The 21,868-nt window shown below is 35.7% G+C and overlaps 1 protein-coding gene across 1 annotated transcript in view; it reads right to left on the bottom strand.

The window, feature by feature from the left end:
* Positions 1-21,868, bottom strand: part of PDS5A (PDS5 cohesin associated factor A) — a 134,595-nt gene that overhangs the window by 81,473 nt on the left and 31,254 nt on the right. Inside the window, exons 3-6 of the mRNA XM_086705211.1 lie at positions 6,574-6,777; positions 5,395-5,481; positions 4,798-4,895; positions 58-184 (exon numbers count right to left, since the gene is read on the bottom strand). Of these exons, the coding sequence (XP_086561337.1) occupies positions 58-184; positions 4,798-4,895; positions 5,395-5,481; positions 6,574-6,777 (516 nt within the window). The remainder of the gene's footprint in view (positions 1-57; positions 185-4,797; positions 4,896-5,394; positions 5,482-6,573; positions 6,778-21,868) is intronic.

Here is a 21,868-nt window from a genome sequence, read left to right as displayed (position 1 = left end):
CAACTATTTTTAGTTGTTAAACAACATTAACCTTTAATATCTTCATAATATACAGACCTTATGTGCAGGAATGAGGTTAATAAGAATGGAGTCCAATAATTCTTGAGTAACTCCATCACCTTCCATGATGATAGAACTCATCAAGTCTAGCATGTGCATTTGTACCTTTTTATTGTGGCTATTGCTTAAAAAAAAAACAGAAAAGAAAAAAAATCGGGCTTACAAAAAGAAAATTATATTTCCCAGTTTAAAACAACTATCTCAGATATAAAAGAATTTTCCACTTGAGGGAACCATGCCAATAATGGCAAAGAAATTTTGATTGCTCTATTTACTTTCTCCCTCAGCTGTATGGTACCGTATTTTACAAAACCAAAGACCTTTAAAATGAATTAAGTCGCTATACAATTAGGATTCAGAGTGAGTTATATTCAACCAAACAAAAACATCAACTTCAAAGAAAGGACATCTTTGCTTACATGACCCCAGATTCTAAAAGGTGATAAAATTTCAATTAAGAAAGTACAAGATAATGAAAGCAGACAGTCTTTCATCCCTTGTATCCTTTTAGATCTTAATATATTTCCCAAAATAAAACTTTATATAAACACCAAAACAGCCTCAACCAATACAAGTAATTTTTGCTATAAATCTTTGTCACTAGAGATTTAATTTACCAATACTGAAATCAAAAGTCTGATATCAAATGTTTACCAGAATTTATGACTAGAAGGTTCTGAAAACGTCAGTAGGTATCTCTCAAAGAATTTCAAATAAATGAAAAATCAAGCCTAGAGTCATTTTTACTCCTACTTCCTTAGCCAGTGAAGAGTCAAATGTAGGCTTCCTCAATAAATGTCTCTACCACTGATATAGTGCTTATCTAAAAAGACTAGCTATAAAACCTTTATAAGTGGTAGAACATTTAGTTTTCTCTCCTTCTGAATGCATCTTAACTAAAGACCTGACCTGTCTACTTTCACATTTATCAGATATATATGTAAAGACAAATCAAAAGAAATGATATAATTTAGTTATACTACTATACTATACAGGGAAGTTTAAATCAAGACCAAATTTTAATATTATTTACATATCTCTTAATTAAAAAAAATAATAACATGAAATAAGTATAGGATTTGATTATACTACTATAAATCAAAAGAAATGATATAATTTAGTTATATTATACTACTATACTATACAGGGAAGTTTAAATCAAGACCAAATTTTAATATTATTTACATATCTCTTAATTAAAAAAAATAATAACATGAAATAATGTATAGGAAACCTGTGGAGCACTTGATGGTAAAATGCAAAGATGAAAATTTCTTAAGTTGGTAGAAAAATTATCACATTAGATACACCGTTTCCTACAACTTTTGGAAAGATACCCCATTGCATGCCTTCTTCCAAATATCCTGTCTACTAAAGGATATTAGATCATGATGAATCAACTATATAGTGTTAAGGGGTAGTGTGTGTAAGGGGGTTAAAAAAAAAAAAAAGAAATATTCAGGTTGACACACACAAAAAAAGTGAAGAGAGTAGTTAACTCTCAGACCCAAATATACTTTGGGATAGGAAAGGACTAAGGTGAAGATGGTTTCAACAGGTTCTAGTCAAGATGCAATAACTGGGATAGAATTTACCTTCCTACCTGAAACAACTAAAAAACTGAACAAAATATATGAAACAACAGTTTTCAGACATTGAACATCATGCACATGTTTGTGAGAGAGGTTGACAATCTTCCCAGGATTGACTGGTAAGTTTCCAGTGTGGGTAAGGAAGATCCTGACAGACACTAGTGGTTTTCCTGAGTCCGGAAAGACTAGAGTTTGCAGGGGAAAGACTAGAATATCAGAGGGGAGAGACCTATTCAGAAAGCAGGTTTGTAAAGGGTATCCCCTGAATCTTCAAATACTTAAAGACCAGGACGTGCATGTGAAGAAATTTCTTCAGTTTAGGGAAGATACTACCTGAAAGGGGGGAGCAGAGCGAAGAATCCTTGGAACTTACAAAGATCTTAGAATAGTGCATTTTCCAATCACAATAGAAAAATCTCACAGTTCACAGAGCATCTCGTAGTGGGAAGGCTAAACCTACATATCCAAGCCTCAGTAAGTCTCAAGCACAAGAAGAAGAAAGAAAACTTCATGATGGTACATCATAATCAAATTGCTTGAAACCAGTAATAAAGGTAAAATCTTAAAAGTGGGTAGAGAAAAAAAGATACATTGTGTAGAGAGGGACAAAGATTAAAAATGAAAAAACTTCTCATTAGAAACAATGAAAACCAGAAAAAGATGGAGCAACATCTTTAAAAGTACCGAAAGAGAGAAAAAAAAAAGAAAAAAGCCTATCAACTTAGAACTCTTACCATGAAATAACTTTCAAAAATGAAAGTGGAATAAAGATATTCAGACACATAAAAACTGAAAGAATTCTATCAGCACCAGACCTGAACTATAGAACATGTTAAAGGAAGTCCTTCAGACTGAAGAAAAATAATAGCACACAGAAATCTGCATCAACACAAAGAAATGAGGAGCACCAAATGGTAAATGTGTCAGTAAATACAAATCAATGAGCTTCTCTTTCAAAAGGCAAGTCTTTTACTCATACATCATTGTGAATTAAGTAGATAGATAATGAGGTCAACAATAAACTTAGATCTTTAGGTTCAGTAAATAAAAATATTAATGGATCAAAGAAAGGTGTGTGTATGTACAAGCAATTGTGAGAGGAAAGAAGTGTTAAGGGCAGAGTGCGAAATGGACTTAAGGGGATATTTAAGGTCAATAAGATGGGCAGACTGATGGCAGTTTTAGGAGTTTTTAAATTTTGTTGATTTTAATTTTAAAAGAAAAAGTTGCGAAAATGTGACAGGATGCACAAAATGGCACAAATTATTCTCATCTCTGTATTCATATGCCTTTAAAATGTTGTTCCTCCCATGAAGATATGGAGTCTAACCAACCTTTGTATCTGGGCTTGATCATGTGCTTTGTTTGGCCAATAAAATATAAGTAAACATAAAGTGAGTAGAGGTTTAAAAAGTGCTTGTGAGGTAAATCATGCTTTTTCTTGCTACTTTTGAAACCTAGTCAGCATTTGAAAAGTCCTGGGCTACCTTGCTGGATGATGAGAAGATGAGAGAGACACATGACCTAGTTGTCCTATTTCTCAGCCAACTGCCAGACGTCTTGCCAGCTGACTGCAAATACATAAGTGAGACCACCCCAAACCAAAAAGAATTGCCAAACAGAATCATGAGCTAAATAAGATGGGGGCTATTTTAAGCTACCAAGTTTTGGGTTGTTATGCAGAAAAAGCTAACTAACACAAAAGGTAAAGTTTATATACTTTACCATTTATTTACAGGCCTTCAGTTAGTTGCCACAGGAAGCTTTTTTCTCATGCAGTCTCTTTATAAACGTCTATTTCTATACCATTCCAGTCCAGTCCTTTCCTGTTTATTCCAGGTTAAATTCTATTCCTACCATTCTATCTAAGGAAATACAAAACATGACAGTATTCATAAAAAACTACAGAAAACCCTAGAAATGTGCTGTCCAATATGGAAGCCATTAAATAATAGCCACTTGGCTATTAAACACTTGTAGTATGAACAGAACCACATATTGAAACAATAATGCTTTTGGAGGGGCGATTAGGTGGCTCAGTTGGTTAAGCATCTGACTTGGGCTCAGGTCATGATCTTGCAGCTCATGAGGTAGAGCCCTGTGCTGGGCTCTTGCGCTGACAGCTGAGAGCCTGGAGCCCGCTTCAGATTCTGTGTCTCCCTCTCTCTCTGCCCCTTCCCTGCTTTCTCTCTCTCAAGAATAAATAATAAACATTAAAAAAACATTTTTTTAAATAATGCTTTTGGATATTGTGGGATAAAGTATATTATCAAAATAAATTTTACTTGTTTCTTTCTATCTTTCTAAATGTGGTTCCTAGAAAATTTTAAATTTAGGGTGCCTGGGTGGCTCAATTGGTTAAGCATCCAACTCTTGATTTAGGCTCAGGTCATGATCCCATGGTTCGTGAGTCTGAGCCCTGCATCAGGCTCCAAACTGACAGTGCAGAGCCTGCTTGAGATTTTCTCTCTCTCTCTCTCTCTCTCTCTGCCCCTTCCCCACTTGTGCACATGTTCTCTCTTTCTCAATAAACTTTATAAAAATTTTTTAAAATTTATGTGAGATATGTTTGTATATAGTGCAATGCTATAAAACATATCTCAGAAAAATGCTTGGTTTACTGTACAAAAAAACAGAACAACAAAACACAACACAACACTGGACTGAAATCAAGAGCTTGGGCTGTCCTGTTCAGTGATGTGTCCTTGGGCAAGCTACCACACTCCTTTCCCTGTGCATTACTGCTACTTATGTAAAGAGCAATGCTTAAGATTTTTTTCTAGCTCAAAAATGGGAATCAGTGTGCTTCCACTGAAGTACTATGATTTCCAGCACTCACTAATGGTACTTAAATACTTATAATTTCCACCTCATAACTTAGTACTTCATTATATAAGGTCTCACACCATTTGCTTTATAAGATTCAACCAATATAACTGATACTATAATTTCAAATGGTAGTATGAGAGCAAAGGCAGCTTTCAGACAACAGATCTTATGTTCCTCTTCATTTCAAGTCTTCTAAGGAAAACACCTTGTTAAAAATCTAAAAGATCTTAGTTACAGGCACAGTACACAGTACACAGTACTCCAATATATGCACAGCAAGAAAAAAAGACAAACAAATGCTTAAAAAATAACTTACTTGATCACTGAGAAGAGAGTCCTAAAAAGTTGAATAAAAATTTCATTGCAATCTTCCAATTCGAAGCAGATGTTATATGATTTAACCCAAGCTAAGTTCTTAAATAAATAAATAAATGATTATTTACACATGCACAGAATAATTTCACAAAAGCAAACTCATTATTAAAATTTCATTTTCAGAATTACAAATGTATATTAAAGCTTATGAAGATCCAACTATACAAAATTAAAGTTGTTAAACTTTAGTTCTTCATATACTGTGACCTTTAAAAGACCTCTATCTGTTAGCATTATCCTTTAACTGAAAAATACTAAACTGTTAGATATTAGTAGACATATACACATACTATATATAAGGAACAGTGAAAATTAATTCAACTTAATCCCTCTTCAGATTAGAAGAGAATAAAAATAGAAAAATGAAAACAGAGTTTCAAATAGAATAGATTTTCCAGCAGAATGTACTTCATCTTAAAGAAGATATTTTATTAAAGGGGATTTGTATAAAACAAAAAAATTTCATTTTACACAAGAAAGTTACTAAAAAGGAATTTATTACACGAATAGCATGATATTTATTAAAATTTTTTTTTACCTCTAATAAATAAAAGTATCTATTAAACTGTGGACTCTTTGTATCCTCCAAACCTTTTAATTGTCTGGTAATAAACAAAAATATGTCCTGTTAAAACAAAATGATAAAATACATTAGTTTAGATACAAATACTTAATACTCTTTCTTTCACAATACACTAATAATAATCTGTATATATATTCTCTATTACATATTATAAAACAAAATTCTCCTTTAGCTGAATGACTTGAGTGAGACTGGTTTAGTCCATTATTCCAAATAATGAGAACAGAGCAAATCATATAAAATTATATCCTTTAGAAATGATAAAAAAAAAAAAAGTTTACTATTGCCATAAATCTTTAGGCTTTCTCATTCTAGGAGAAACATAAGTTCTGTATCTTATTACCCTTTCTTCGACTACAGAACTTCTACTTACTATCTTCATCTTGCATTATGCCAAACAACCGTCTTCATTTTAAGATTCTGCACAAGAGTCTTTCCATTACTATTTCCTACATGTAAATAGTAATTTTTAGTATCTAGCTTGAATCTGTTGTGCAACTACAAATTTGTGTGGAACAAAAATAATAACAGACTGGTTTAAAGGTTGTACTTTTTATGACAATAGTGTGCCATTTCTTAATAAGCTTTCTTTAGAAGTTTTAACCCAAAATAGAATCAATATGCAAAAAACTGACTTGAGGACTATTAAAAAGAAAGCAGCTCAAAGTATTAAAATTTGCCAAGAATAAAATTATTCAGAATATGGAGTGAGCTCAAGAGGAACTGAAAAGAATTCCTCAAACATTCCAAACAAAGACAGAAATCTCCAAGATGAGCATAATGTAATTGTGCATGTAACTTGCAGGGGGAAATCATCATTTGAATATGTAAATTCTGTTACACTACTGTTTTAAAAGTGTCATTAATCCACTATTTATCCCTACAATTCAGCCATCTGGGCTTTGTGATGGGTTATCATGAAGGTTACAGATGAGGAGACAGGGACTAGTTTTGATCTAAACCCTAAATGCCTCATAAAAATACCATTTTTGTGGATATACAAAGAATTTTAATTGATTTGTTTTACAATTTATGATATAATCTTATGATGATAGGTGAATAATAATAAAAACTATGTCCCTAAAGGTAACCTAAACTAGAAAAGTAAACTAATTCTGTAAAGACTATATTTACCTTAAGTTTATCGTGGGAAGTATACGGAGCTTCTGGGGCATAGATTCGAAAGATGTCAGCCAAACAACATGCTACAAGGAGACGCACATCTTTATTGGGATTCCTGAGGAAAAATTCAGATGCAAGATGCAAGGCTAGTGGGAGATACTGCTGTTTTTCGTCTTCTGAGTCCTGATCCATATCCATAAAAGTTTTTACTACCATCTGAAAAAATGTATGAAAGGAAAAAAAAATACTCAACTCCTAATATTTAGAAATTAGTAGAGGATATATATTTTTTAAAACTCATGTCCATTACAACACAAACTAGTAATCACTATCAGAGGATTCATAATCAAGTGTAGTATGGACACTTTAACAATATTCTTCCAATCCTTGAGCCTGGATTCTTCGTGAGAGTCATTTAAGATTGTTATCATTTTACACCTACCCCAGGTAAAAAGTTCTTAGCTTCATATGAACAGCCAAACTCATATGATATTTTGTAACATCATCAATTGTTTCTTTTATATTTTATTATAAAAGCTGTCTTGACTTAGGCTCTTTTATTTTTAAGTATTTAAAAAAATATTTATTCTTGGGGGTGAGGGAGGGAGCAACACATGAGCAGGAGACGGGCAGAGAGAGAGGGACAAAGAGAAAAAGAGAATCCCAAGCAGGCTCCACACTGTGAGCATGGAGGCCCATGCAGGACTCGAACTTAGAATCACAAGATCATGATCTGAGCAGAAATCAAGAGTCAGATGCTTAACTGACTGAGCCATCCAGGCACCCCACCCCCTTTTTTTAAAGTTTATTTATTTGAGAAAGAGAGAGATCGTGTGTGTGCTTGTGTGCAAGCAGGGGAGGGTAAAGGGAGAGAATCCAAAGCAGGTTCTGCACTCTCAGCATAGAGCCTGATGCAATGCTGAAGTCTCACAAATTGGGAGATCATGACCTGAGCCAAAATCAGTGTTGGAGAGGATGTGAGAAATAGGGGACCCTCATGCACTGTTGGTGGGAACAAACTGGTGCAGCCACTGTGGAAAAGTGTTGAGGTTCCTCAAGAAATTAAAAATAGAAACCATACACCTCAGTAATTCCATTTCTGGTTATTTACCTGAAGAAAATAAGAACACTAATCAGGAAAGATATGTGCACCCTGATGTTTACTGCACCATTATTTACAATAGCCAGGATATGGAGGCAACCTAAATGTCCACCAACAGATAAGTGGATAAAGGTGATATACACACACACAAGAGAATATTACTCAGCCATAAAAAGAATGAAATCTTGCTATTCATGACACAGATGAACCTACAGGGTACTATACTAAGTGAAATAAATCATACAGAAGATGACATCATATGTATTGAATTTTATCATTTTTTCTGCACCCACATATTTTCCTAATTCTGTGAAAGTAAATCCCACTGACTAGTCTTCTAATTTTAATCCAAGTTTCTATTCCTAAAATCTAATTTTAGTCCAAGGTTCCATTTTAAAATAAAGCCAACTAGGTCATTGCATTTGTACACTTCTAGATTTGAGATGCTATTATTTCAATTTTTGCATTTCTATTCATGAAAGAAACTGACCTATAACTTTAAGACAACTTGTCCATTTTAGAAATGAGGTTGTACTGGCTTAAAACAAATTGAGAAGTGATCCCTTCTCTTCTACCATGGAAAGTTTGTAGTAAGACTGGTTTTATCTTTCTTCCTTAAATATTTAGTGAAGTTCAACTCATCAAAGAAGGAATCATAAAGGAATTTAGAAAATACTCTGAACTGAATGACAATGAAAATATAAATTATCAATACTTGTAGGCTGCAATTAAAGCTGTATTTATGGGAAATTTATAGCCATAAAAGTATACATCAGAAGAATGAAAAATCAGTGATCTACATGTCCATCTCAAGCAGTTAGAAAAATACCAAGTTAAATAAAAAGGTAGAATCAAAAGAGGAAAAATTAAGAACAGACACCAATGAACTGGAAAACAAACATACAAAAGAGAAAAACCAAATAATGCCAAATGTTGACTGTTGAAAAGACTGACAGAATTGACTTGCCTCTACAGGAATAAATCGAGGAGAGAGAGAGAAGTCACAAATTACCAGTATTAGGAATGAAAAAGAGGACATATTACCCATTCTAATAATAATAATACATGGCGGGGGGGCTGTCACATGAAACACACTATCTGAATAATCCTCCCTTTTTTTGAGTTTTATTTTTGAGACACAGAGAAAGTGCATGCATGGAGGGGGAAGGGCGGGTGCGGGGTGGGGTGGGGTGGGGTGGGGAGGTGTACTGGGGAATCCCAAGTAGGCTAACTGTGAGATCACGATCTGAGCCAAAATCATGAGTTGGGACACTCAACTGACTGAGCCACCCAGGTGCCCCTTGTGGGAAGGTTTTTAATTTCAGATTCAGTTTCTTTACACAGAAACAGGACTATTCAGGGGCGCTCGGGTGGCTCAGCTGCTTAAGTGTCGAACTTCAGGGTCTTACTTCAGCTCAAGTCACAATCTCATGATTCATGAGTTTGAGCCCCGCATTGGGCTCTGCGACAGCGCAGAGCATGCTTTGGATCCTCTGTCCCCCTCTCTCTCCGCCCCTTCCCCACTTGTGCTCTCTCAAAAATAAATAAACATTAAAAAAAAAAAAAAAAAAAAGAGGTAGCCAGTAAATGAATGTCTCACTCACAAGGTTGATGACTCCTTCAAAGCTAATTCAGCCAAACTTTGAAGTCATTTAGAAATATCTTACTAAGTATTCTGAAGCAATCTGAGCAAATTCAGTTGCAGGTGAGAGTTAAAGTAAAAAAGGCAAACCGTACTCCTAAATGCCGTAACTAAAGAGCTTTATATTTTATTATACATGAAATGGGAGTCATCAAAAAATATATGTCAGGAGAAAAGTATATGTATTTGTCATCTACTGCTATGTGACAAAATACCCCCAAACTCCATGCCTTAAAACAACAAACATTTATTTGTCACACAGTTTCTGTGGAGGCAGAATCGGAGTGACTTAGCTAGGTGGTTTTGCTTGAACTCTCACATGAAACTGTAGTCCATCAAGGCTACAATCATCTGAAGGCCTGACAAACCTAGAGGATTTGTTTTGAAGGCAGATCATTCACATGGCTGGTAAGTGGCTACTGGCTTTGGGCAAAAGGCATCAGTTCTTCTCTATAGGGGCTCTCTGGACAGGTGCCTGAGTGTCCTCATGGAATGGCAGCTAGCTTTCTCCCAGTAGTGACACAAGAATGCAAGCTGTAGACGGCAATCTTTTTTTTGTTTTTTAATATTTATTCATTTTTGAGAGACAGAGTGTAAGTGGGGGAGGGGCAGAGAGAGAGGGAGACCTAGAATCTGAAGCAGGCTCCATGCTCTGAGCTGTCAGCACAGCAGCTAATATGCAGGGCTAAAACCCATGAACCGGGAAATCATGACCTGAGCTGAAGTCGGATGCTCAACCAACAGAGCCACCCAGGCGCCCCATAAATGGCAATCTTTTATGACCTACCCTCACAAAGCATATACTTTCATTTCCACAATAGCTTATTAATTACTCAGGAGAGTCCTATTCAGCTGGAATATAAGGAAAGGAAGATCATTCAGGGCCATCTTGGAGGCTACCTACCATAGTATGTCTCCTAATATTTTCATCTTGTTTGGTCCTCTCTTACAAAGACTCTGGGTTTGAGCTCACGACTTACTTTGATCAACAGGACATTAACAAAGATAAAGCAAGGAGAGGCCTGATAACCACTTGCACACCGGGGCTGGAATGCTTCCTACTGGAACCTAGCAGCCACACTTAAGAAAACCAGACTATCCAAGAAAGAAGAGACCACGCGTACAAACCTGGAAGATGAGAAACACACAAAGAGGCAGACTATGTAGAGAACTCAGAGCTCTAGCTGAGCTCCCAGCTAAATTTAGCTTGTAAGAGTAACTCCAGCTGATACCACATGGAGCAGTCAAATCACAGAACTGTGAGAAACAATAATTTTAACCCACTAGGTTTTTACACAACAAAAATTAACTGAAACCGCATCCATTCTGCAGTTTTTTAAATATTCCTTTCTGTACTGCAGAGGCAGGAAAGCTAAAAACTATATATCCTAGGTTCCCTTACAATAGGGTTACAGTTGTAATTTTGGTTTAGCCAATCACAAGTACTTATTCATGATTTTGTAAGTGGAAGTGTGGAAGAAGTTGTATTACTATTGCTTCTACTATTATCTCTATACAGATATAGATACATATTTTTTGGCTGGCAACTGTGAAGTAAAGGCATTTTGTGGTGTAGAGTAGCAGCAGTAGCATTAAGCTTTGAAGAGACAGGAAGGATGCATCCATTTTGTGCTGGTACTAAACTATTAGGTGTGTGAGGCTCTAGAGCAATCATTATGGCAAAGGTTTACTTATGACAATATTTCCTAGAAGTAGGTACTATTATCATCTAAGTTTATGGATAAGGTAGGTTGTGCACTCTGGATCACAAAGTCCCAGAACAAGATCAATACCAGCACAGAAGGAAGGGAGAGAAGAAAATAAAGAAACTATTAGAGTGCATCACATATGATAAGGTTATTATTTAGTTCAAATCTGGTTTCAGATTAATATCACATACATGGCTGTTTGAACTGGAGAGCACAATATAAAGTATTTCTTAACATGGGTTGTAGTAAAAAATATTTTTTGAAAGCTATGATAATGCTTATTACTTCCTTGCCAATATCTTACATCCTATTTGGACTGACATATAATTTAACTTTTTTTAAAAAAACATTTTTATTTATTTTTGAGAGAGAGAGAGAGAGAGAGAGAGAGAGAGAGAGAGAGAGAGAGAGACAGTGCATGCACATGCACATGCGTGTGTGCATGAGGGGGGAAGGGACAGAAAGAGAGAGGGAGACACAGAATCCGAAGCAGGCTCCAGGCTCTGAGCTGTCAGCACAGAGCCCAACACAGAGCCCAAACCCACAAACTGCAAGATCGTGACCTGAGCCAAAGTCGGACACTTAAGCGACTGAGCCACCCAGGCACCCCACGTATGATTTAACTTATATGAAATATCCAGAGTAGTCAAATTCACAGAGACAGAAAGTAGAACAGTGATCATCAGTGATTAGAGGGAGGAGGGAATGAGGACTTAGTGTTTAATGGGTACAGAGTTTCCGTTAGGGATAACGAGAAAGTTCTGGAGATGGATGGTGCTGATAGTTGCATAACAATGTGAATGTACTTGATGCCACTCAACTGTTATTAAACATGGTTAAAATGGGAAATTTTATATTATGTATATTTTGCCACAATTTAAAAAATTGGTACAAATGACTTCTAAAACTGGAGAAATATTTCTTACTTACATGTTAATTAATGTAACAACCAAGCGAAATAAACACAAATATATCAAAATACGAGTTAAGAATATAAAGTTCTAGATGAAGTAATAACAGTGTAATAAAAAAAAAAAAAAAACAAACACAAAAGAACATTTGGTCCTTAGGAATAGCTAGTTAAGTCTTCAAGAGAGGAATGCTATCATATACACTGTCATTAAATATAGACAACCACAGCATGAATGACCTAACCTGGCAAAAACACAGATGTGGATGACCGAACATCACTGTCCAGATGAGCCCAAATACAAACATCAAGAATGGCATCTTAAAGAACTGAATGTAGTGTTTTTGTTATAAATGGCTTTGTGCTCATATAGGGCATGGGAGTAGGGAGAGAGGAAAAGAGGAGTAAAAATGGAAAAAGTTAACATCTGGAGAACAAAGAAGGCTCTTTTTACGGTTCTTGCTGCTTTCCCAAGTCTGAAGTTATATCAAAATAAAAAACTAAAATTAAGAAAGAATATTTACCATAAAATACAGGACAAACACACATATACTAATAGTTGAAAGTTTCACCAAACAAGACTTGTCTGAAAAAAAGTTTCTGACTTTAATAGAACATATTTATCATTGATTAGCTTGACATAGAAATGTCAGATATGGAAATATAATTACATTTACAAAGTATTCTAATTCTACTTTTAAAACTAAAAAATAGGGGTCTCTGGGTGGCTCAATTGGTTAAGTGTCTGACTTCAGCTCAGGTCATGATTTCACAGTTCGTGAATTAGAGCCCCATGTCAGGCTCAGTGCTGACATCTCAGAGCCTGGAGCCTGCTTCAGACTCTGTGTCTCCTTCTCTCTCTGCCCTTCCCCCACCCTCTCAAAAATAAACATTAAAAAAACTTTAAAAAATAAATCAAACGCTTCTTTCACCTAAATTTTGTTAGGAAAATAATTTTTGTCTGTTAACAGCTATATCCTTACTGATTAGAACAGTGACTGGCACAAAGTGGGCATACACTTTTTTTTTTAAAGAATATTAAAATTCATGAAATGAAGGCACCCCTCAGATTTCCTCTAACCTAATCACCTAAACAGCTAACCTAATCACCTTTTAGATAATGTGTAAGATTTCAGAAATTTCAACCAAGCCTGGGTGGCTTAGTTGGTTGGGCATCCAACTCTTGATTTAGATTCAGGTCATGATCTCCCAGTTTGAGATCCAGTCCCACATCAGGTTCTGTGCTGACAACACAGAGCCTCCTTGGGATTCTCTCCCTCCCTGCCCCTCCCCTGCTCATGTTCACGCGCTCTCTCAGAAATAAACATTAAAAAAAAAAAATTCAACTCCATTTAAAAATAAGGGAAGGGAGCAGCGCCTGGGCGGCTCAATCAGTTAAGCCTCAGACTCTTCATTTCAGCCCAGGTCATGATCTCCTAGTTCATGGGTTTGAGCCCCACACTGGGCTCCACACTGACAGACAGTGCAGAGCCTGCTTGAATTCTTTCTCTGACCTTCCCATACTCCTGTTCCCTCTCTCTGTAAATAAACAAATAAACTTAAAAAAAAAAAAAAAAAACAAGGGAGGGGAAGAAGTGGGAGAAGGGGAGAGGAAGACATACAGAGAGAGAAATGGAAAACTAGAGATATTAACTGAAAAAATGAGTTAATGGTATAGGTCTAGTACTAAAAACTAAAACCTCCATCTCAGGATTACTAATCTAATATCTTCCTGAACACCATTTTAACTCTCACATGCCAGGGTTTTAAGTTCTCAAAATTTTCTTCACTTTACTTTTATTATTCTCTTTCCTCACTAGGACTTTTAAATTCTGCAATAGCAATAAAATGTATTCATTTGTGTAGTCCAGAATCTATAAAACTGTACGGATACATAGCACTCTACTTGTTGAATTATGAATGTAACAACTAGTTCAGACAATCTCTAACGTATGCTAATCTTTAAACAACAGCAAAAAAAAATCCACCTTTCAGAGGTGAAAACGTATACACATGGTAATTAAATAAACATAATTTTTATACTAAAATGGTGGCTCATTCACTGAGTATATACATGGACCACCAGATCAGAATGAGTACTGAGCTGTTTGCCCGTATGTATCCCTTTTCCAGTTTCATGTGATTATTTAAACATAAATCTTTCTATCTAATATACAGCTGAGGTGAAACCTGAAAGAGCAAGTGAGGCAGGAACACAGTTAATGCATAAACCATTAGAACTACAAAAATAAGTCTATCTAATGCATATTATAAGTTTGGAGTTAACAGATTAGAGCAGCCTTTGGGCCTAAAGCTCAAAGTTCAAGTGACATAGTGACCAAACTTATCAATTATTGTCTTTTCATTGCACGTAGATTCTAAATCTCCTTCAAGAAAACTTCAATATTCTTTTTTTTTAATTTTTTAAAATGTTTATTATTTATTTTTTGTAAGAGAGACAGAGCACGAGCAGAGTAGGGGCAGAGAGAAAGAGGGAGACACAGAATCTGAAGCAGGCTCCAGGCTTCGAACTGTCAGCACAGAGCCCAATGCAGGGCTCAAACTCACAAACCATGAGATCATGACCTGAGCCAAAGTCAAACACTTAACCAACCAAGCCACCCAGGTGCCCCAAAAACTTCCATATTATTAAGAGCCCCAACTAGTTATCTCAAAAGTGAGTTACTTTCGGGGCAGCTGGGCGGCTCGGTTGAGTGTCTGACTTTGGCTCGGGTCATGGTCTTGAGGTTTGTGGGTTCGAGCCCTGCATCGGGCTCTGTGCTGACAGCTCAGAGCCTGAAACCTGCTTCAGATTCTGTGTTTCCCTCTCTCTCTCTGCCCCCACCCCCAAATAAACATTAAAAAAAAAAAAAAAAATGAGTTACTTGCACACTGAATACAGTTTATAAAACTTACATTTCTTCTTATACCCTTCTTACATCATACCCTATTTTAGTCTAATTCTCAAAATCAAACACAGTGCTTCCAAGTTATTCTTAAAATATCTATTTTAATGTTACCACAATTCAAACCATGGTTCCCACCAACCAACATCTTATGACATTTTAAAACATAACTCATACTTTTACCTTACTTTTATGCATGTATATATACCTGTATGATACATATGTATATACAGATGGTATGTGTATATATGTGCACATGTACACATATGTATATGAATATACTTGTAAATTTAAAGTGTATATTGATTTCAACTCTTCACTGTAGTCAAACTAGGATTGTTTATTATCTTCCAAAAACATCCTGAGCATCTTTATGGCTTTGCACAGAAATAAGAGCTCAGAGAGCTCAACACTTAGTAAAGAAATATATGAATATATCTTTGAACTGCTTCTACCCCTAACCATACTCCTCACCTTAAAATACACTCTTGATTAAAATATTACCTGCTCTTAAAGTTTCTGCCCAAATTCTACTTCCTCTTCTTGAAGCCCAATTTGACCACCCTAGTCTGAAAGATCACTGACTCCTTTGAATTGTAAACACTTTATCAGTTACAAAGCATCACCTTGCTTACAGCGTCACCTTGCAATGGTTATTAATGTAAAAACCATGAATCCTCAAAACGATTTTGATCTAAGGTCTAGGGGCCACATTGTGCGTATTCTACACTGGTCCTACAAAGTAAGATATAAATGTGTAATGTTTTCTGAAGGAATGAAACATACTAGAATAATCTTGATGTGCTCTACACTTTAGTGGTCGACCAAGTCTGAGAATGGAAATCTCTCTGAAATTCTGATTTGTCATTAACTGTGCAATCAATATACATTTCAAGACTAAGGGCTAATATTAAGATAAAACCAAAAAATAAAAATAGAACTACCATATGATTCAGCAATTCTACTTCTGAGTATTTACCTGAAGAAAACAAAAACACTAACTTGAAAAAATATCTACACCCTCACATTCATTGACGCATTATTTACAACTCCCAAGATATGGAAACAACTTAAGTGTCCATAGAAGAATGAATAAAGAAATTGTGTTTTATGCACATGCATGTACACACACACACACACACACACACACACACACACTCACAATGGAATATTATTCAGCTACAAAAAATAATGAAATATTGCCATTTGCACCAACGTGGATGAACCTCAAGGGTGTTACGCTAAGTGAAATAAGTCTGAGAAAGACAAATACCATATGATCTCTCTTTTATGTGGGATCTTAACAAAACAAAAACAAAAACAAAACACCAAGCTCACAGACACAGAGAACAAACTGGTGGTTGCCAGAGGTAGGGGGTGGGAGAAATGGGTGAAGGGTTTAACTTTTTAGTTTAAGTAAGCTGAATAATTTATAACTGAAAAAGAAAAGAAAGAAACCCTGTACCTGGGCAAGAGGGGAAAAAAAATCCCACAATAAACAACAACAAAGCACCAATATACCTATTTCATTCAACTTCAACAAATTAACTTATTCTTTGGGAAAAAATTAATTGTCTTACTAGGTTTTGTAGGTTTTAGTAGGTTTAATTTGTTTTGTTACTAATATATTTACTTAATGTTAGAGTTAAAAAACATGTATATTTAGGTGCGCCTGGGTGGCTCAGTCAGTTAAGCATCTGACTTTGGCTCAGGTCATGATCTCACAGTTTGTGGGTTCGAGCCCTGCATTAGGCTCTGTGCTGACAGCTTGGAGCCTGCTTCTGATTCTGTGTTTCCCTCTCTCTCTGCCCCTCCCCTGCTCATGCTGTCTCTCTTTCTCTCAAAAATAAATAAATGTAAAAAAAAAAAATTAAAAAAAAAACCACATGTATATTTGAGAGAGAGAGAGAGCGAGCATGAGCAGGGGAGGGACAGAGAGAAAAGGAGAGAGAGAATCCCAAGCAGGTTCTGCGCTGTCCCACCAACTATGAGATCATGACCTAAGTCGAAATCAAAAGTGAGACACTCAACCAGCTGAGCCACCCTTGCGCCCCAATGTTAGCATTTTTTAATGAGATAAGGTAATCCTCTCATACCTAAATTGTGTGGCATAGAAAAGTTAGATGCTACACATACCACTATCCTCTTCCTGAACTCCAAACCCAAATCTATTCTAAAGGTCCATTTTATCAGTCCCAAGCCATTTAATAAGCATATACTACAAAACTACAAATGATTCCTGCAAGTTTCTAAATTAGAGGGCATGTTTTAAGGTAACCTAGTACTCCTAGGATTCTAAAAATAACCTGGGCACTGACTCTAACACAGGCAGTCATCACAGAAGCTATTTTAGCTTCAAGGGAAATTCATAAGGTCCTAAAATATGAGTAGCCTTAAAGCTGAGAGTCTCATACTTATACTGAGGCTTCAGAGGTGACTTTCGTTTTAACATAATCTTAGAGGGGCCTCAGGTGGCTCAGTTGGTTATGCATCCAGTTTCAGCTCAGGTCAAGATCTCATGGTTTTGGGAGTTTGAGCCCGCATCCATTCTCTCTTTTCCTCTCTCTCTCTGTCCCTCCCCTGCTCGAGCTGTCTCTCTCTCAAAAATAAATAAAGGGGCACCTGGGTGGCTCAGTCGGCTAAGCGTCAGATTTAGGCTCAGGTCTCGCAGTCTGTGAGTACAAGCCCTGTGTTGGGACTCTTGGCTGACAGCTCAGAGTCTGGAGCCTGTTTCAGATTCTGGGTCTCCCTCTCTCTTTGCCCCTCCCCTGCTCACTCTCTCTCTCAAAAACAAATAAATATTAAAAACAAAACAAAATTAAAAAAAAAACAACATAATCTTAGATGTTCTCTAACTTTGGGGTACTTGTGAGGCTGAAAGGCAAAATGAGTTAAGGCAACATTATACAAACCCATTAATTATTCTACAGTTTGACCTTCATATAATAGAGAAAACTCTCAGTGAAAGCATATTTTTTATAGGTAGTATCTGTATTAGCACTAACAGCTCTCATTTGAGTTTTTGCTATGTGAAGGCATATTTCATATTTCAAGCTATTTTATTTATTTATTTATTTATTTATTTATTTATTTATTTATTGAGAGGTGGGAGGGCCAGAGAGAGGGACAGAAGACCCTAAATGGGCTCCATGTTGTCAGCCCAGAGCCCAATGTGGAGCTTGAATTCATGAACTGTGAGGTGGAAATCAAGAGTCGGATGGTAAACCGACTGAGCCACCCAGGTGCCTATCTAGTAATTGAAATGTACTATTAACTCCTCTAATACAATGATTACTTACGGAAGGGCATTAACAGCTCCATTTAACAGATGAGGAAACAGGCTAAGTAACTTGCTCAACAGCATAAAAATTCAAGTCCAGGCAGTATGGCTTATCACTCTCATGTCTCAACCTATATATTATATAGTATAGTATAGCAGGATGAGTGGTTATCCAAAATGGCTACAGAAAAATAAAATACTTACACATAAAGCAAGTATACTATAGAAACTATACTGTTATAGTGCTATAAATACTAACTGGTTATGTTCTCAGGCCACCTCAAAAAGCCTACTTTTCTCAGTGTATTTAGGTGAAGACTACAGTAAATAATTTAGATGGGGGCACATGGCAGCTTAATAGATGTCACTGATGTATTACTTTAACTTCAAGCTTTCTAACTTTCCTTTTCCTAAAGGTGGATTATTTGCCCTACTCTTTAAATGATCAATCATTATTCAAGATCTTTCTACTCAAAAGTGCAATGAAAAGCTGCTGGCTTATCTTAAGGTTAAGTGGATTCGAATTTAGAAGAAAGAAGGAAAAGAAAAATGAGGTTCAAGCAGACAAGTGTATATATGTGGGGAAAAAACAGATGGAATTAATTATGGTACAAGCAGTGAAAGCCAAAGGATAAGCAATAGCAAGTACAGGGAAATTCTCCAGGGGCAAGATGAAAAGGAAATGGTGGGAAAGAGTAGACAGTGGCAGGGAAGCAGAACTGGGCAAAGACTCCTATATCAGTTGCCAAAAAAATACTTCTGCCCAGGAGAACTTGATGATTGCTACTGAAAGGGAAAATCAAAAGCTGGTTCTTTGAAAAGATCAACAAAATGGACAAACCTTTAGCTAGGCTGACCAAGAAAAAAGAGAGAAGACTCAAATAACTGGAATCAGAAATGAAAGAGGGGATATTACTGTCAACCTTACTGAAGGTCATTATAATAAAAGAATATACATATACATTATAAAGGAATACTGTGATGAACTGTATGCTAATAAATTAGACTACTTAGATGCAATGCATAAATTCCTAGAAAAACACAAACTACTCAAGAAAAAAATAGAAAATCTGAATAAATCTTTAACAAATGAAGAGATTGAAATACCAATAAAAAACTACAAAGAAAAGCCCAGGCCCAGGTGGCTTTACTGCTAAATTCTACCAAACATTTAAATAATTAATGCTAATTTCCCCCCAACTCTTCCAAAATATAAAAGATGGTGAAAACGCTTCCAACCCATCTTATGAGTTCAGTATTAACCTAACTCCAAAACTAGACAAAGATACCACAAGAAAACTATTAGACCATTATCTTTTTAAAAATACAGATGCAAAAATCTTTAACAAATACCAGCAAACAAAATCTAGCAACTTATAAAAAGAATTATACATTATGATCAAGTGGGATTTATGCCAGGAATACAAGGTTGGTCTAACATTTGAAAATCACTTAATGTAATACATCATATCAATAAAATAAAAAACAAAAATCACATAGTCATCTTAGTAGATGCAGAAAAAATATTTCACAAAATCTAATACCCTTTGATGATAAAAATATTCAAGTAATTAGGAGTTGAAGGGAAATTCCTCAACATGATAAAGGGCATTTACAAAAAACCCACAGCCAATATCATTTTTAGTGGTGGAAAACTGGTTGCTTTTCCACTTAGGAGCAAGGCAAGGATGTCTGCTTCTTACCACTTCTATTTAACATTATTATACTGAAGGTTCTAGACAGGACACAAGGGCAAGATAAAGACATGAAAGTATCCAGATTAGAAATGAAGAAGTATAGTTATCTTTATTCACAGATTACATGATCTTATTTACAAAAATGCCTAAGGAATTCATTAAAACCAATATGAATAAATAAGTCTTACAAAGTTGCAGGATCCAAGGTCAGTAAACAAAACTCAAATTTCTAAATACTTGGGGAAAAAACAATCTGAGAATGAAATTAAGAAAATAATTCCACTTACAGTAATACAAATTATATTTAGAATTTAACAAAGGAAATGTAAAACTTAGACTCCGAAAACTACAAAATATTGAAGAAATTAAAGATATAAATAAATGGAGAAACATCCTATGTTCATAGATGAGAAGACAGCCCTAAGATGGCTGTGGTTCCCAAACAGATATGCACATTCAATAACATGCTGACATGCTGATTGTGAAATTCATACGTAGTAGCTAAAATAATGCTGAAGAAGAACAAAGTAGGAAGATTCATATTTCCTAATTTCAAACCTTACTATAAAGCAACAGTAATCATGATGGTATATAAAGTTCTTGGGGCGCCTGGGTGGCGCAGTCGGTTAAGCGTCCGACTTCAGCCAGGTCACGATCTCGCGGTCCGTGAGTTCGAGCCCCGCGTCGGGCTCTGGGCTGACGGCTCAGAGCCTGGAGCCTGTTTCCGATTCTGTGTCTCCCTCTCTCTCTGCCCCTCCCCCGTTCATGCTCTGTCTCTCTCTGTCCCAAAAATAAATAAACGTTGAAAAAAAAAAAATAAATAAAGTTCTTATCACAAGGGAAATAAAACATTTTAGTATCTACACAGGATGATGAATGTTAACCAAATTTACTGTAGTAATTATTTCACGATATATGTAAATCTAGTTATTATGTGGTACACCTCAAATTTATACAGTGTTGTATATCAATTATATCTCAATAAAACTGGGGGAGGGTGGGAGGCAGTGTGGTACTGGCACAAGGATAGACACACAAATCAATGGAACAGAATTAAGAGTGCAGAAATAAACCCATACATCAACGATCAACTATTTTCAACCAATTTTCAACAATGATATACCAGAGTCATCCAATGGGGAAAGAACAGCCTTTTCAATAAATGGTGCTGGGATAACTGAACATTCACATGCAAAAGAATGAATATGGACCCTTACAGAATACACAAAAATTAGCAACTCTTTATCAATTTCAATTTTTCAGTACTTTGATAGAAACAGAGCAAGGACCTAAATGTAAGAGCTAATACTATAAATTTCTTAGGAAAAAACAGGCATATATCTTTGTGACAATCATTTTTAGATACAACATCGAAAGTATAAGTGACAAAAGGAAAAAAAAAAAAGATAAATTAGACTTCATCAAGATGAAATATTTGTACTTCAAAGGATTACACAGAACAGGAGAAAATTTCTGCAAATCATATACCTGATAAGGAGCCTATATCCAGAATATATATAAAGCACTCTTATAATTCAGTCATAAAAATGACAACCCAATTTAAAAAAGGGCATAGAATTTGAACAGGTATCTCTCCAAACAAGATACACAAATGGCTAATAAGCACATGAAAAGATTAATATCATTAGTTACCAGGAAAATGCAAATCAAAACTCACATGAGATACCACTTTAGATAATTACAACTGTTGAAAAGAATGTGGAGAAATTGGAAGTCTCATATACTGGTAAAAATATAAAATGGTACACACACTTTGGAAAAGTCTGTCATCTCCTCAAAATGACCAGTTACCCCGTAATTCCACTTTTAAAAACAAGATGTATGGCCACACAACGATTTGTACACAAATGTTTATAGCAGCATTATTCCTTTTTAAAAGTTTATTAATTTTGAGAGAGAGAGAGAGTGAGCGAGCGAGCCCAGGAGGGGCAGAGAGAGAGGGAGAGAGAGAGAATCTCAAGCAGGCTCTCCACTGTCAGCATGGAGCCAGATGCGGGACCTAAACTCATGAACCATGAGATCATGACCTAAGCTGAAACC

This window comes from Puma concolor, chromosome B1 (genome assembly GCF_028749965.1).
Source record: "Puma concolor isolate L17-30 chromosome B1, mPumCon1.1.hap2, whole genome shotgun sequence".
Taxonomy (NCBI): domain Eukaryota; kingdom Metazoa; phylum Chordata; class Mammalia; order Carnivora; family Felidae; genus Puma; species Puma concolor.
The sequence above is the reverse complement of the archived record's forward strand: the minus strand, read 5'-3'. Positions and strand labels throughout refer to the sequence as shown.